We start from the raw sequence: 17440 nt of genomic DNA on the forward strand, positions 1-17440 counted from the left end.
CTATGCCTTCTCAGGCCAGTACCTCTCTGGTTTTTGTTTTAATGTGATGGAGGAAACAAAAGCTCTATCACGTTAAAGCCTAGAGACAGAAGCCTAAGTGAGGCTCATGTTAACTCAGTGGGGTCTTTGGAAGACACTCTTAGGTGTTAAGGGAAAACGTAGGGATGCTTTTGGTCTGATTGAAAAAGCCATAGCTTTTTTGTGTTCACAGGTGAGGGGAAGATTTCTAGTTCTCAGCTGACCAGAGAGCCTTGGAGATGTCAGCATGGCCTCATGTAGTTCCCGCAGCTTCTCATGAGGTGGTCATCAGGTATGACCCTGTGCTGGCACGTCGTGATGTGCCCAGGGCTGTGCAGGTAGAAAAATCCAGGGGAACATTTTGTCCTGAACAGCAGCTTTTCCTTTCCTTTTCTGTTACTGTGGCTCAGAGGTGTGCTGGTGGTGTCTCCCTTGGGTGGTGCTGTGAGAGAGGCGTTAAAGGGGTACCTGTAGTTCACTGTAGTAGTTTTTCAGGAAGAATGTAGAATCTAGAACACCCCTTTAACAGCACCCAGTGTTCAGAGATGATTTGCTAGAGGGTTATCAGCTGTACCACAGCTGCTGTCAGAAGGGGCATTTGTAACACACAACCATCTAAAGAGCCTTTTGAGGGGAGCTCAGCACGTGGCTGTGGGGGTCATGGATTCAGTCCTCAATCATAGAAATGTCTCTCAAGTTGGAAGGGACCCGTAAGGAGCACTGAGTCCTGTTCCTCACAGGAATATCTGGCACTAGAGCATATCAGTGAGAGCATTGTCTGGGTGCTCCTTGACCCCTGACAGGCTCCTCCCTGGGGAGCCTCTTCCAGGGACCCTCCTAGCGAAGAGCCTTTTCCCGATGTCCAGCCTGCACTTCCCCAGGAGCAGCTGCATTCCATTTGCTCATGTCCTGTTGCTGGTCACCAGAGCCAGGGGGCCACGAGCAGCATTCCCTCCTGACAGGCCCAGGAACCATGGCCCTCGTTGCCTGTTTTGGAGCTGTGCTGATCTTAACGCCATCCATTCTGCAGCTCACTGTAACCAGTGCAGAGTCCTGGCTTTTCTGCTGTGGTTTGGAATTAAGAGTTTATTTCATCACCTGTATTAGCTGTTGATGAGCACAAAAAGGGAGACTGAAATAGCAGCAGCAGTGTTGGGGTAGGCAGCGAGGTCACCAGAGGGAAGTGTTTTGCTTTTGGTTCATACTCAAGTAACATAAGGACTGATACTGAAAGTTTCTGAAGAAGAGGAGCACAAGACATGATAGGAAAATATGCCAGTCTGGGCTGGTCACATCTGAAATGGGGCTGGTCTGAATGCCTCCTGTCTGCAGGTGTGAATTTGCTGCTGTGGGGCAGTCATGGGAAAGAAATAAATGACACTTGCTGACCTGTGGCCTGGGTTTAGAGCTTTGTACCTCCTGTCCAAGTGATTAGGATACCAGTAGTCACCCTGTATTTGTGTGGGAAACGCTGTTTAGGCCAGATGTCTGCCCCAGAGAATGGTGATTCCTGAGTACCCCTGTTCGAGTTCTGGCCGTGCACGTGGATAAACCTCTTCTCTCATCCTCTCTTGTGGTCTTAACAATGTGGGAAGAAGCTCCAGTGAGATGCTGGTCATCTCGCCTCTTGCGAGTCTGAGCTTGGGTGGCCAGAGGTGTTTGTGGTTGTGGAGGAGCACTCAAATCACACTGCTCTTGTGGAAGGTTTGCCAATGGTACTGAAATATCTCGGTAGTTACAGTTTTGGGGGAGGAGGAGTAAATATGAGCTGCTTGTTGGCTTGGGTATGTCCCTGCCCAGGGCAGGGGGTTGGAACTGGATGATCTTAAGGTCCTTTCCAGCCCAAACCAGTCTGGGATTCTATGGTTTTAATTTCAAAGGCAGAATGCAAACACATGTCCTCAGTGCAGCACTCTCCTACGGGTCTTGCTAACCTCTCCTGAAGCTGGTGGCTTTGTTCAAGAGAAAGTAATACTGGGTGGACACAGGTCCTACAGATGATGTGGTATGAAGAGTAGGAGATAGCTTCGTGCTTTCCTTAAAGCACATTCTAGGGTTGGGGGTATGAGTTACTCATGGCTCTGCTCTGATGTTCCTTTAGGTCAGTTTGTAGCAGTAATGATGACTCAAACCTACAGGGAACCTGTAAAACAGTGCAGTGAAATCTCTCTGTGCTGTTTTAAACTTGAAGTTCAGTCTGAAGATGTTACAGGTCAGTCTGTAAGTTACATGAAATGCTGCATGGTCAAGCCTGTGAGTAAAGTAAAACATAAAACATACATATTTTCTGTTTGTTATGTGGGGAAGGTATTTGTATGTATGTGAGAGAACAACAGTGTGATTTGGGGGAGGGCTGCTTTGGATTACAAAGAAACAAGTCATAGGCTGCAAGAGGAAAGGCTGCAATAAGCTGTTTGAAGTGAGGTATTTTGAGCTACAGCTGGTACTGTTCCATGCTTTTAGTTGCCAAAATGCCAAACCAGAGATTTTGATACAGGTTTTTTTTCTCCAAAGTCTTGTTTCTTGACAGGTGAACCTGCAGGACACCCTGTTCTCCTGTAGCAGAGGAGACCTTGAGGCTGGCAGAGAAGTGTGCTGGAAGCTAAAGCACAAACGCAGAATGACCTCAAAAGTGCTGATTTTCAGCTTGCTTCATAGATAGCCAATCTTAACATGGTTTTGGCTCAGTTTAGGGGTTTTGAGCACTGCACTTACTTACAAGTGGTCTGTGTGGGAGCTGTTGCTCAGGGGGACGTGTAAAACCAGAAGATTTGATGGCCCAGTTTTTTTCCTTCAATATTCTGATTGTTTTCAGGCACCAAAGCAAATGAGCCCTTTTTGCTGAGGTTTGGTGGCCTATTTCGCTACAGGAGGATCCTGAGGGGCTGGCTCACTGCCTCTGCTGCCTGCACCCACCAGAGCAGCACCGAGTCATCTGCACCTTCAGTAGCCTCCAGACTTGTGTTGGTGATGGGTTTGTGGCTGATGGGCACAAAGCCTGTGATGGGGGAGGACAAGAGGTGGCCACCAGAGATGAAGTTTCAGATGCTTGCTGTCTAGGGAGGGGAACATGACTGCTCCTCACAGCAGTTCCAGCCACTGGGCTGGGGCTGCCTGCTGAGGCGTTTGCCTGTGACCCAGCTGTGAGGTCTGAGGAGCACAGTGAGGTGCAGGGCAGTTTGGTTTTGGGATGCCATCCAGAGGGACTGGGACAGGCTCGAGAGGGGCCCATGTGAACCTCATGAGGCTCAACAGGCCTAAGTGCAGGGTCCTGCAGGCGGGTCGGGGCAGCCCCAATCTCAATACAGGCTGGGGGATAGAGGGGTTGAGAGTAGCCCTGAGGGGAAGGACTTGGGGGTACTGGTGGGTGAGGGATTTGACATGAGTGGGCAGCGTGTGCTGGCAGAGCAGAGGCCAGTCGTGTCTTGGGCTGCATCCAGAGGAGTGTGGCCAGCAGGTCAAGGGAGGTGATTCTGCCCCTCTGCTCTGGTGAGACCCCATCTGGAGTCTGCATCCAGTTCTGGAGTTCTCAGTACAGAAAAGACATGGACCTGTTAGAGCAGGTCCAGAGAAGGGCCACAGAAATGATCAGATGGATGGAGCACCTCTCCTGTGAGGAGAGGCTCTATGAGAGAGTTGGGGTTGTTCAGCCTGGAGAAGAGAAGGCTCCGGGGAGACCTTACTGCAGCCTTTCAGTTCTTCAAAGGGGCCTATAAGAAAGATGGGGAGAGGCTTTTTAGCTGGGCCTGGCGCGACAGGACAAGGCAGGGTGGTTTTAAACTAAAAGAGGGAGATTCAGCCTGGATGTGAGGAAAAATTCTTTACAATGAGGAACCTCTCAGGTTGCCCAGAGAGGTGGTGGATGTGCCATCCTTGGAGACATTCATGGCTTAGGCAGTTGGACTAGATGAGCTTCGAAGGTCCCTTCCAACCCAAACTACTCTATAATTTGGAGCATAGAGGTCCACCTGAAATTCCTGATTGCTGCTGAATGCCAGATGTCAGTTTTAAGGGAGAAGCCATGCAGGAAAGGTGGTGCAGCGAGTGGGTGCAGGCTGCAGAAGTGGCCCTATGGATTCCCCTGTGAAGCAGCACGCTGCACTGCTTCTCCAACTTTGCTGGGGTTGTGTGAGTGGTTGTGGTTTCACCTTCTGGAGGAGAAACTGTGGCCTGTGAGATGACAAAGCTGCCTGAAGAGGCTTCAGGGAGGTTTTGAATCATCTTTATTAAATTCAGAAAGCTGGAAGAAGGGCTTGTTTTGGGAATATGTTCTGTTAGCATGACCTGTTGTCTGTCTTGCACATCTGTCTTGATATCAGTGAGATTGTTCTTATTGAGGTGTTAAAGAATGTCTCTGAATCCCTGGGTTTGACACAAAGAGAAACTACCTAAACATGAATTGTCTGGGGGGACGCAGAATGATGTGATATGAAGAGGAGAAGATATCTTTGTGGTTTCACATTTGAGGGTTAGGGGGATGAGTTACCCATGTCACTGCTCTGCTCTTCCTTTTGCTGTTAACCTTTGTGAGGCAGAACTAGACCTGTGTCTGAGCAGCTCCTCACCTCGCTGTCCCCCCACTCCCGGCATGCCTGGGTGACAATTCCACTTGCTTTTCAGGAAAACGAGATCAGGTTGTTAACTGCAGAGATTGAGCGTCTGAAGAACTCGGGGTGCTTGGGAGTGTCCCCGAGTGTGGAGGGGCTGCGGGACGAGAACGCGAAGCTCAAGTATCGCTTGAACTTCCTTCGGAAGGTAAGGGAGGAAGAAAGAATGCTGCAGCACGTGGGGCTTCTTCTCATTAAGACAAGCTAAATAAGTGCTGTCAGTTTGGCACAGCTAGTGCTGTGTGGCAGGTGCTCATGCTGCATCCCGATGCCTCCATTGCTGGTGGCACATCAGGTATTTTTGTTCCTTAAACAGGAACCTACATTATGACAAATGCCAGTGGGTTTATAAGGCCACAATGTCACATCTTGGCTGGTCGTGGAACGGGCAGCCCAGCCAGCATCTGTACCAAATCACTTACAAAGTTGCAGCCCTGCACTCAGGGGAAGTGTTTGTGCTGGGAGGCTCAACGGGAGCAGCAGTCCTTGAATCATGGCATTTTTCTGTTGTATACCTTGCTCCCATGTCTAGAGGTGTCAGCCACATCTATCAGCCATGCTTTGCCAGGCAGCCAGGGAAAAAAGAGGGATGTATAGCTCCCAGATGTTGTGAATTTAGCCTTCTGGGATTTGTTTTCTCAGAGCCTTCAGGAGGAAAGAAGTAAACCAGCGAAAAGCATGATTAATATCAACAGCTGCCTTCAGGAGATCTTCGGAGCTGCTATTCAGGCTGCCTACCCAGAGCTAGAAAACCCTCCGCTAGTGGTGACACCAAGTCAGCAGCCCAAATTTGGAGATTACCAGTGTAACAGCGCCATGGGCATCACACAGGTAAATCTGACCAGTCTTACAAAGAGAACAAAATCTGTGGATGCTTCTGTTGGGAGCTGTGTGATAGCACAAGGAGAGTTGCAGTTGTGGACCTGTTTCAAGCTTGCTGCAGGCCTCTGGGCTGAGAATTCAGTGAGCATCTAATGACGTTTTAGGGGAAGCATTGGCCTTCACAGAGTGTATCTTTGAACCTCTGATTAGATGGTAAGAGAGTTACATGTGTGTCACACAGAACAACTGCTCGGTTTGTGGGATCTAAATCAAACTTGGGACTAAAGTGCTGCATTGATTTACACTGTGCAATTAGCTACCAAATAGTGAGCTGTATGTTTGGAACTAGTATCAGCAAAACAACAAATCCCAGTTCTGAACAGTTACAAGTGTTACAAACACCAACAAATCCCGGAATGCTCTTGTGTAATGCTGGGGAATTGCAGTGTCCCCACATCCACATGCACAGAGTTGCATGCACAGACCTCCTTCTCACAGGAAAGGCGAGCTACAAACACCACCCCGTCTCGGGGCACACATCTCCTGTTGGTGTGGGTGCTGCAGGTTTCCACTGCCCGCTGGCACACAGAGCAGTGAGAGGGGCCTGGGTGCTCCCTGTGTGCCTGAGTGGGTGCATGTCCTTGCATGCTGCATCTTGAACTGCTCTGCTCTTGGACCTGCTGACATGGGTGCACGGGCTGTGGTGTGTGCAGCATCTCCTCTCGATGTCCAACCAGGTGAAGGCTGCTGCTCAGGCACTGTGCTGTGTACTTCTCTGGCTGCTTTGTTTCAAACGTACCGTATTAATTCCCTGGTTACAGCTGAATTTGGCTGATTTTTGGTGTATTCCTGGAAGCATTTTCGGTTTTGTGACAAATGCTCTTTCAGGTGGATCTGAGCACACTGTTCCACACACGCTTTGTGCTCTAGTTCCCATTTTACTGGCTGTTGTTATCCAGGCATTTGCTGAGGGGAGGCTGTGTGGGCTTTCCCACCTCTGTGGTTGGTGGCGTCTGTATTTTCTTTTAAATGAGCAAAAGGCAGGAAACATGGGGGTGTTTGTTATGATTTTACTGTGAGGGTGCTGAGGCTCTGGCACAGGGTGCCCAGAGAAGCTGTGGCTGCCCCATCCCTGGCAGTGTTCAAGGCCAGCTTGGACACAGGCGCTTGGAGCAACCTGCTCTAGTGGAAGGGGGCCCTGCCCTCGGCAGGGGGGTGGGAAGTTGTCCCTGCCTCTGGAAGGGCGTTGGAGCTGGAGGAGCTTTAAGGTCCTTTCCAACTCAGACCATTCTATGATTCTGTTGTTCTGAGCTTGGAGGTTTTCAGGCAGCCATAAGAATGGTTCCACTTCACAGCACACCTATTAGGTGTGCGCAAGGGAAGGAGTGTGGTTTCTTAACCTCGTTAGGATCAACGGTTACTTTGAATATTACGACATTGCTGCTTTGTGGAAGGTATTTGACCAAAGAGGACCCAAGCAGAATAAGAGACACTTCAGGAATTGCCTCAGTGGGCTGGGCCTGTGCTGAAGTAAAACCAGGAAGTGGTGAAGAAAGATGGTGCTAAAACACCCCAACTCTGAATGCGTTGGTGCCTTTGAGTGACTCTTGTAATTCCAGGTCTTTTATTTTGCAATTAGAAACAACTATTTTAAGTGTTCTGTTGTCAGTTCACCTTTTTCAATCTATTAGACTGGTAACTTTGACATTGAACTGACACACATGGGATTCTACCCAGGCTGTCAAATGCAACTGCCGTGTCTTTTCTGCCACAGTGAGACTGACTCCCGGCAGCATCCATACGTGCCAGCCAGCAGGCTCCTGGAACCAGCCCTCACAAATAGGTGCCATCTTCCCTTGGCCTCATGAGCATCATGCTGGGCCTGGGCAGCAGCCAGGGCAGCACTGGGTGACTGCACTGACGGGGCCTTGCAGAGCTTTGCCAGCTTTCTGACCGCTGCTTTACCCCAATTAAGTGGCTGTTGGGATTCTCGAGCAGTCCTGGCTTCCATTGTCCACGTTGTTCGCATAACTCAGTGTCTGAACAGTCCCCTTCAGGCCAGGGTTTCAAGTCCCAGATTGTCAGCTGTACTGAGGAGTAACAGCTCCTAGTACTGGCCTTGGCTGTGGAGTTTGTTCCCTGGAAGGGCACCATGTATGAGCGGGGCAATGCTCACATGCAGCACATCAGAGTGCGTCAGCACAGCAGAGCCAGGGGATGCAGTGCAGACATTTCCCTCTGAGAGCAGCAGGTTCTGTACTTTCCATCAGGCTAAGTTTTAGGGATTTGGCTGTGGGGCATGTCTCCCATAGCCCCACTTGCCCAGCGTCCCCTGCACAGAGCTGGAACACTGCTCACCGCGAGTGCCAGAGGAGCAGGACCTGCCCTGCTTGGTACGTGCCAGGCAGCATTCTCTCCCTGCGATGCACCCATGTGGAAGCAGCCCTCACAAGTGCACATTGTTTTCCTGGGAGCTTGTTAGTATGTGAATGCTGGGGATTGGGCCAGGAGCAGTGCTTGCTCCTTAGAGTAATGGGAGTAGGGTGACTATTTCTGGAGAGATTCAGATAACATGACTGTAATCTGGTGTAACATGCCCAGAATCTGGGTTTGCATTTATTTTTTCTGTAGTTTGCACTTCAGGCAGCATTACAGGCTACAGAGGTTTTCTTTTCTTGCCCATGCTAAGCCTTTGCCATCTTGTAAGGATCCCGTTATGATCAGCTGGATGACAGGTTAAATAGGAAGCTGAAACTGGAGTAGAAGTCACAGACTGCAAGTTAGCAAATACAAGCAGTAGTGAGTGTCAGTTGTGAGTTGACAAAGAGATACATGCTCTTTGTCCCTGATGGGAGTGAGGGGATAGATTCTTTTCAAACACATCACAGTAAGAATGGAAAATCATGTACTCAGAAACCAATAGTTGTGGTGGTTACATAGAGTGTGATATAGTGGTTTGCAGGGCGGGTTGGGCTGTCTCGCAGGGTCCTCCTAAGGGATGTTTCTGTGAGATTGTAAAGCTTTGTGACAAGGTGCTTTGGGAACACAGAACTTGTGGAGCTGGACTAGATGATCCCCCAAGGTCCTTTCCAACCCGAACCATTCTGATGCTGTTATTGTATGTGAATTTGCATCGTGTTCTTTGAGTTCCTCCCAGTGGGCCATTGATGGCTGGAGATAAAAGGAGAGCTCCTTTACCAGCAGATTCTCTGATGTTTTTTGAAGAGAATTGGGCAGTGTTAGGATTAGCTTTGGTTGCTTGGCTTGTGGGATTTTATTTATTTAGTCACTTCATTATTAAGTTAAAGTCCCAGGTAGGACTGCAGGTAGTTTGCTTTGGTTGCTTTTAATCATAAATTAGCAACTTGCTCCGAAACCACACTCAGCATCTACTGCAGGCACAGTTCAGAAGTTCAAAAATGAATGCTAGCAGAGCTGAGGATACCTGTGAGACTGAGGAACAGGGTTTTGAAGCAGTGTGAAGGACTGTGCCAGCTTTGTTGGTCCCTTTTCCTAGTTTAGAGAAATAGGAATTTGCCAAACCTCTTAACAGTGTTTGAAAAATACCCGGGAAGCTTTTCTTCTGACATAGGAACTACTCTTTAATTGTCCTTAGCAGAAGGGAGTGAACGTGGTGGGTCTGGTCAGACTTCTGCTGTGTAGAGGGACTGATCTAGTCTGGCAAATTTGCTGGAGATGTTTGTGTCTATACATTATGAAGCTAAAGGATCACAAGGATCTCTCAGTGCTGCTGTATTTGTGCTTTCTGTTTCACTCTGTACAATGTTATGGAGGACTGAATTTTACCTGATCCTGTTGTGTTCCAGATACTGCTCAAAACTAAGGAACAGAAGGTCAGCCCAAGAGAAATCGCTGAGAAAATAGCAAAACATATTCCTGCCAATGCATGCATTGAGAAGGTTGAAATTGCTGGGCCTGGTAAGGGAGTTCCATGTTATACACTGTGCGTTTTAAAGCTGATGGGGCAATTTTATACCGAATGGTAACCAAGGAAGCTGGGTTTAACTGTTCCATGATTGAAAACTGCAGTTACAGGGTGAATTAGCTGCTTCTGTCTTGGGGAGCTCTGTAGCCCTCAGACTTGTGTAGAGCAGCAAATCTGCATCTGTATTAGAATTGGCAGTTGCCATCTTAAGCCCTTTAATTAGCAAGTTTTCCACTGATCCTTAAGGGACCAGCTTTTCCCTTTTGCTGGTGGTGATGGGTATCAGGCCACATCATGAAATCACAGCAAAAATCCATATGCCCTTCTCACGCTGCTTGCATGGTGAGGAGGTGTTGGCCTCAGCCCTGCGGTGCTGCAGGAACATGGAGGTTATCAATTCCTGCATCTGCTCTGTCCCTGTGACCCAGGAAGAAATACAAGGACTCGTGTTCCTCAGGCCTTTAGCATAAGCACAAAATCCACATGGCACAGCCCTTCGAGTGCTTGGGCAGAAGCTCGTTCATTAGCTTTCTGAAGCTGAAGTTAGTGTTGTCCCACAACAACAATCCACCTGGATTATGCCAGGTGAAACTGTGTGGTTTAGGATATTAATGTCAAGAAAGGAGACAAAGCAGGTCTGGTTTTGCATTCTGCAACCCTTGGCAAGATTATTTATTTTCTCATTAAAAATGTTCTTATAAATTCACCTTTGAGTGACAGTGTGCTAAAAGGAGTGACATCAGTGGATTAACTTGCAGCATCTATCTCCTGCAGGACAGGCTGTAGTGCTGTGAAACAGACTCTTGAAATCTGGGAACAGAATTTGTCCTCTAGTGACAGCTTTGTTGCCCTGTTGCTGAAAATTGGTTTTGGTTTGTCGGGCCACCTTCCTGTGCTCTCATCCTTGATGTGAGGAAACAGAAAGTGGTTTGAGGCACTTCTGCAGCCCCAGCACTCATTGCTGGTTTTCTCCTCTCAAGGTTTTATCAATGTCCACTTGAGAAGGGATTTTGTGTCAAAGCAGCTGAGCAGTTTATTGGTGAATGGAGTTCAGCCACCGGCTGTTGGCAAAAGGAAAAAGGTACAGCAGTAAGTGCACAGGTATCCTGTTCCCATAGGGATGAGCCGTGCTGGGCTGGGGGTAGCTCTGAAATTCCCCCTGAAGAGGGGGGATGTCCATGTCAGCAGGTTGCTACAGCAGCAATGGGATGTGATGCAGGGGCTGGGGCTGTGGGTACTTGCTGCGGTCCCTGGTGGGTGGGGGACAGGGGTGGGGATTGATGTGGCAAGGTCAGTCTGGTGGCTGCAGGAGAGCCCCAGGCTGGAAACCTGCTCTGGTGTCCCCCGTGGGCCTCATCTGCTGCTGTGTGCAGTTGGCAGCAAAGGGCGTGAGGGTCAGCCTTGTTCCCCCAGCAAAGCCCAGCTCAAACACACGGCATGGTAATGACTACTCCTCTTTATTTGCTTGTCCTCCGGTGCTGTGTGTAAGGTGGTGGTGGATTTCTCATCCCCTAACATTGCAAAGGAGATGCACGTTGGCCACCTGCGGTCCACTATCATTGGAGAGAGCATGTCTCGGCTGTTCGAATTTGCAGGATACGATGTTTTGAGGTGAGAGTCCATTTGGGGTGTGCTGGGCTTGCTTGGCTGAGTGTGTGCAGTTCCCTGGCCTTTGCTCTGCATTGTCTGTGTGTGTAAGCACACAACAAATAATCCTTTCTGTGTGGTAAGATCCTAACCTGACAGTGTAGCAGGTTGGGCATCAAGATGGGCAGAAGCTTCATGCAGTGAAACTGGGGGTGCTGGCTTGGTTTTGGTGTCTGATATTATGTGTGTTTCTTCTTTTAGCATATATGTTTTTGAAATGCATGTGTTTTAAAGCATATGTTTGCAAAGTCATTATCGTGCTTTTCAACTGCTTTAAGGTTAAACCATTTAGGAGACTGGGGCACCCAGTTTGGAATGCTCATCGCTCACCTCCAAGACAAATTTCCGGATTACTTAACAGTTTCTCCTCCCATTGGGGATCTCCAGGCTTTTTACAAGGTACTTGTAGCAAATAAGTGTGATGTTTACATCAACTCTGAAAAGCAGATTGAGGAGCTTTACAAATTGCAGCGTAGCTTTTGAGAAGCAGAAGTGATCACTGTTAATGGGTTATTGCAATAACCTGTCACTGGGTGATGAATTGTGGTGTCTGGCATTGAGTTGTCTGTATGAGGCACCATCAGAGGCACGCTGCCTCTGTCTCTTGAGAGGAGTGTGCTTGGAAAGCCTGTTACCCCTGTTAGCTTGTATCAGGGGAGCGAGCAGTGCTTTTCATGTGGTGTGTTTCCCTGTAGGAGTCCAAGAGGCGGTTTGACACAGAGGAGGAGTTCAAGAAACGTGCCTACCAATGTGTGGTGCTGCTGCAGAGCAAAACCCCCGACTTCATCAAAGCCTGGGAGCTCATCTGCGACGTATCGCGGAAAGGTGACTGCTGCGTTCAGGAGCATGTCTCAGCTCTCTCTGAGCCCATGCTCTGGTTTTCCTTTGAAAATCACTGCCATGCTGCTGGGAGAAGCTTAGAGATAAAAGCCAACACAACCTAAGAACTGGTCTCTTGAGTCTTGGCCTGATGGCTTGACTGAGAGATGGAAAATGCCTTTGGGGATTTGGTGTGTCCCCTGGTAAACATATGCCACTAATTCCCACTGTGTGCGTTTAATGGAAGCATTTTGTTCTGTTTTCCTCCTCAAGAGTTCCAGAAAATCTACAGCTGCTTGGACATCACACTCACAGAGAGAGGAGAATCGTTCTACCATGAGATGATGAAAGACATCGTGAAAGAATTTGAAGATAAAGGTGAGGCTTTTGGTCTCAGAGTTGAAGTAACCTCGAGGTAACCTCACTCCTGTGCAGCGAGGCTTAGAACTGATGTTTGTGAAATTCCATGTTCCCCAGCCTTGCTCTTTTTCACAGCCACATTTCTTGAGTGGGTCTTTTGTGGCTTTTCCTCCCAGAGAAGCATTGGCAGAAGTGATTCTTACAAGTTTCATTCCTGAAAGCTTGAATCATTCTTACTGACACCAGAAGCAGTTTGTGATATTTGTAGGCGATGGTGTGAGGTACTACTGGAATTCATTGTATCCTTAGTAAATAGTCAAGGAGCAATATATGGCAGACTGCCCACAGTTCATGTTGTGACTGAATGGGAACTTGGAGAGATCTCTGAGAAGATAGTGGTATTTTTTGACTGTGCTGACTTTGAGACTGGCCAGAAGCCAAATGGAGCATAAAAAGTCTGTTTTTATGTGTTCCTGTCTGCATTTGGCAGTTCCTGAGTCTTGCCATCTGAAGTGTTTGTGCTATGTCCTTACTGCACCTCTGTAAAGTTTGTTGCCTTCAGTGCCGCTTTGTGATGCTGGTTTTGTTAAAGGTAGATCTGGATGCCGGGGACAGGAGTTCTTAAATCCAATTAGGTCTCTTCTGGTAAGGCCAGATCTGTACAGATCCACTTCCATGCGCATAGCCTTGAGTTCTGGATGTGACGTGGTTGGCGAGGGAGTTCATTTAGGTGTGTTCATATTCTGAGCCATTAATGATTTCACAATATGGGTGCATGGCCTTTTTTTTCTGGTAGCATCCAGGAAGGGGTGTTTCTGCATGCGCTGGCCCACAAAGCTCCCTTTGCAGTACAACACAGGATGTTTTCCATTGCTTTTCTAGGATTTGTCCAGGTTGATGATGGCCGGAAGATCGTGTTTGTCCCAGGTTTCCCTATCCCGTTGACGATCATGAAATCAGATGGAGGTTACACCTATGACACATCTGACTTAGCTGCTCTTAAGCACAGGCTGTGTGAAGAGAAGGCTGATATCATTATCTATGTTGTTGATAGTGGCCAGGTGAGTGTGTTACCTCCTGTCACTGCTGGTACAGACCACCAGAAAGGATGTTACATGATGGGTGCAACACTCGTGTAGGTAGAAGGCTGTAGGGTTTTAGTGTGTATATTTACTCTCGTCCTCACTGGTGTAATGGTGAATCAAGGTTGGTGGTCTCCATGAATAGCCCCTAGAACCAGTTGATGAGGGAGAGACCCAGTTTACCACTGGAGGTGGGTGAAGCCTAAATCTCACTAGACGAGTCTGGAATGAGATTTGTGTTGCTTATACTTGGGTTGCTCCTTACCTGAAGAGATGCAGGGTTGTCAGCTCCATATATGAGCAGTGCTGGGAATTTGCCAATTGCTGCTTCTCTAAGCCAGGAAAACTCCTGGAAAGGTTGAACATGCTGAAGTGGCATTTGTCTGTGGAGCTAGAAGCATTTCAGGTCTCATTGTGAAGGAGAGAAAGATGAAAAGAAAACTGTCCCTGGAGGAGTGGGTTGAGAACCAGCTGTTGGCATTTGTTCCTTGCAGTCGGGGCACTTACAGACAGTGTTTGCAGCTGGGCAGATGGTTGGCTGGTATGATCCCAAAGTAACCAGAGTGGCACACGCTGCGTTCGGAGTGGTGCTGGGAGAGGACAAGTAAGTCTGTGGATGTATTTCTTTGTCTGTATGTGCTCTGAAGAGGACGTGTGAGTGAACGCAGGAGACTGGCTCTTGTTTGATGACGAGTATGTATGTGGCATGCAAAACAAACCCTCCAAGCCCTGCATCCCATGCTGTTATTTGTAACTGTCATTTCATGGTGTGTCGTGGTCCTTGGGCCATGGGGTCACTGGTGCTGTGGTCAGGTTGCCTGGCTTCTGCTGCCTGCTGTTGATGGAGGGGCGCTGGGAATGCTGCATGGAAGTGCGGTGCAAGCTGATAGGGATATGGGGAGATGGCAGTGGTAAAGGCCATGATGGCCATTATTTTCTACCTGCCTCATGGTAGATGAAATGAAAGTTGGGAAAAGAACCTCTTGTGTCCTGGTCTGCAGCCAGGTCCTTGTGCTCCAGAGGTGTTCTGGTGTCTCTGTGAAGGTGCTGGCTGAAGCAGCGTGCTCTGACAGGCACCTGCCATCGCACAGGGGGTGGGTTTGATGGAGGGTCCTACAAAATTGAAGGTGGAAATGCCTGCAAGAAGTTGTGGTGTGTGTCCTGCTCTGCCTGGGCACATGCTGACCCTGGGCAGAGGGTGGAAGTGGTTTGGCCTCTTATGCAGGTGGTCATTTTGGCTCTGTGTTTCCAGGAAGAAGTTCAAAACTCGTTCAGGGGATACAGTGCGTCTTATAGACCTGCTGGAGGAAGGGCTGAAACGAGCTATGGACAAGCTGAAGGACAAGGAGCGGGACAAGGTACTTGTGACAAATTGCTTGTCTTTCCTGAGTCACTGACTTACAGTTTGCACATTGTGGATGTGAGCTGAGTGTGATTACTTGGTAAGCAGCCCAGGCAAGGTGCTGTCACGGGGCACGAAGAGCATCCCTGAGCACATGGCAGTGGTGAGATCTGAGCTGCAGGCAGCACGCTGGCCTCTGGCTGGTCCTGCAGAGCTCCCTCAGGATGGGAGGGCCTGGCAGGATAACTGGCCTTGCTGGTGCTATGAGGCCTCCATGGTGTGATGGCCACAGCTGAGACTGCCCCAAGGTGCTGGAGGTGGTGGCAGAATGGAACGTTGCAGCCTTGGCCTGCTGGTCTGCAGTGACGTGTGGTGATGGCTGGCTGAGGATCTGCAGGGGACTTTGGCTTCACCCTTTCCCTTGGATGCTGTGGCTAGTTCGCTGGAAGCCCTTTGCTTAATGACATTTCTGTCTTGCATCTCACTAGCCTGGAGAGAACTAAACAGTGTGGGACATGGAATGGAACAGGACCACACTGTCCACTCACTCTGTGAGGCCGTGGAATCGGGAAGCACAGCTCCTTGGTGCTGTGCAGTGTAGGGTGAAAGTGAAACGTCCCTTTTTAAATAGGAACATGAGGAAGCACATTAAAAACCACCTTGAAAATCTCACAAGGGCTCATTTGAGCCCGACCCAAAAGTGCTTTGCCATGCTGACAGAGCAAGGTTCCATCAGAGAGGGGTTTTAAGTCCAAAATCCTCCATAAAGGTAGGAGGGCCGCGTGTTTATGTGCACATGCAGTTTGTAAGAAGCAGGAGCACAGTATCAGCACCAAGCCTGTGTGGCAGACACTTCATCATGGGGCACAGAGGTCTGGTGAGCCTTCACAAGCCAAGGGAGTCAGCCTTAACCTGGGCAGGGCTGCAGGGCCATTGGATTGCAGGGGAAGCAGGGGCTGGAGCCGTGCTGAGTGGCCAAGGCTGCATGTTGTGGCTAGTGATACCAACATAACCTTCCTCCTGACTTATCTGTTCTGGAATTGCAACAGGTCCTCACGGCAGAAGAGCTGAAAGCTGCCCAGACGTCAGTCGCTTTTGGATGTATTAAATATGCAGATCTCTCCCACAACAGACTAAATGATTACGTGTTCTCCTTTGACAAGATGCTGGATGACCGGGGGAACACAGCTGCTTACTTGCTGTATGCCTTCACCCGCATCAGGTAGGTTGAGAGTTGTTTGATCTCTGATGCTCTTGCAGAGGGAGTATTGTGGGGAAAGGGGTGAATTATTGCATTAGTGCTGCTAGGGGTGGTTGGTAAGAGCAGCCAGCTGCACTGGTATGCACCACAGGCAAGGTTTTATTTGTCATTGGGAATGGTGTCCTCTGCTCTCTGCAGCAGAGCTCTGTGCACCATGAGTCCTGGCTGGAAGGAGCTGTGGGAGTTTCAGTAATTCCATTAGAGGCGTTGGGCGTTTGGGAAGGGGTGAGCCTGTGTTCCAGCACCTCCTCCTCACCTCAGTTATTGCCATGCCCCACACAGTTTTTCTGGCACCCCGAGCTCTGGTTTGTGTGGCAGCATCAGCTGTCCTTGCTGACACTTGTGCCCAGAGCATGTCCCTCCCTGTTCCTCTGCAGTGGCAGCACCTCCCGTGCGTTCCAGGGCTGACTGCTCTCTTCTGGCCTGGTAACCTGGCCTGGCAAGTGAGGAGGCCAGCGCTGGGCAGTGGAGTCGTGGCACCTCACAAGCGAACTGTGGTTTGGGTCATTGCAGGGCCATTGCCCGCCTGGCCAGCATTGATGAGCAGATGCTGCGGAAGGCAGCCAGGGAGGAGGTGCTTATCCTGGACCATGAGAAGGAGTGGAAACTGGGCAAGTGCATCCTGAGGTTCCCCGAGATCCTGCAGAAGATCCTGGAGGACTTGTTACTGCACACGCTCTGTGACTACCTTTATGAGCTGGCCACCACCTTCACGGAGTTCTACGACAACTGCTATTGTGTTGAGAAGGACAGGCAGAGTGGTGAGTGCTGGCCATGGGGGCTTCCTGCTGCAGAACCAGTGTTGTTCATGTGGGAGGACTGAGGGTGGCTGGCACAGCTTATGTGGTCACCTGCCTGTGAGCAGGTTGAGCAGAGAGCTGCGAGCAGCCAGGCACGTGGAAACACGGGGCTGGTCAGTCTGCCTGGCTTGGGAGGGTGGGAGGGAGTTCAGCCAGGGCCAGGCTGTGGGCAGAGGGGGTTCCCCTGGGGAAGGCAGCATTGGTTGTCCTGCTCCATCTCCCATGGTGGTGTTTTGCAGGCCAGATCGTGAAGGTGAACATGTGGAGGCTGCTGCTTTGCGAAGCCACTGCCACCGTCATGGCCAAAGGATTCGACATCCTGGGGATTAAGCCTGTGCAGAGGATGTAGCTGTTTCCTATGGGGTGACAATAAAGGGACTGAACAAGTGGAGGTGTCTGTGTCTTTTGGAGTGGGGTTGTGGTAAGGAAAGATGCTCTAGGGGAGCAACACTCCCTTAGGAGAGAAAGGAAGGAATAAAAGTCAAGGAGGAAGTAAGGGAAGAAGGAAAGAAAGGAGGGGAGGAGGGAGAAGGGAAAGTAAAGAAAGGAGAGCACAGGAGCATGGCTTCAGAACCTGCAGGTACAGAGGCAGACAAGTGGCCACGGGCATAGCCCAGAGCAATTCTCTGCAGGAACCAAACCCCACAGGCCCATACACAGTGCTCCTCTGCCTCAGGCTGCGGAGTTTAAGGACTGAGAACTCGGAGCGCACAAGAGCACCTACGGGAAACCCTCC

At 49.6% G+C, this 17440-nt stretch overlaps 1 protein-coding gene across 1 annotated transcript; it reads left to right on the forward strand.

Annotated features, from left to right (window-relative positions):
- Positions 1-4553: 4553 nt before the first annotated feature.
- On the forward strand, positions 4554-17093 carry RARS (arginyl-tRNA synthetase; the record flags this gene model as incomplete). Its single annotated transcript, XM_010018450.1, has 14 exons — positions 4554-4773; positions 5268-5456; positions 9275-9386; positions 10374-10474; positions 10883-11004; positions 11319-11439; positions 11736-11865; positions 12133-12237; positions 13102-13280; positions 13796-13905; positions 14554-14659; positions 15693-15865; positions 16418-16665; positions 16944-17093. Coding segments are annotated over 14 exons (2026 nt in total), but the record flags the coding sequence as incomplete, so codon positions are not given.
- Between the last annotated feature and the right edge of the window lie 347 nt (positions 17094-17440).

This window comes from Nestor notabilis, unplaced genomic scaffold (genome assembly GCF_000696875.1).
Source record: "Nestor notabilis isolate BGI_N333 unplaced genomic scaffold, ASM69687v1 scaffold1860, whole genome shotgun sequence".
In the NCBI taxonomy this organism is placed as follows: domain Eukaryota; kingdom Metazoa; phylum Chordata; class Aves; order Psittaciformes; family Psittacidae; genus Nestor; species Nestor notabilis.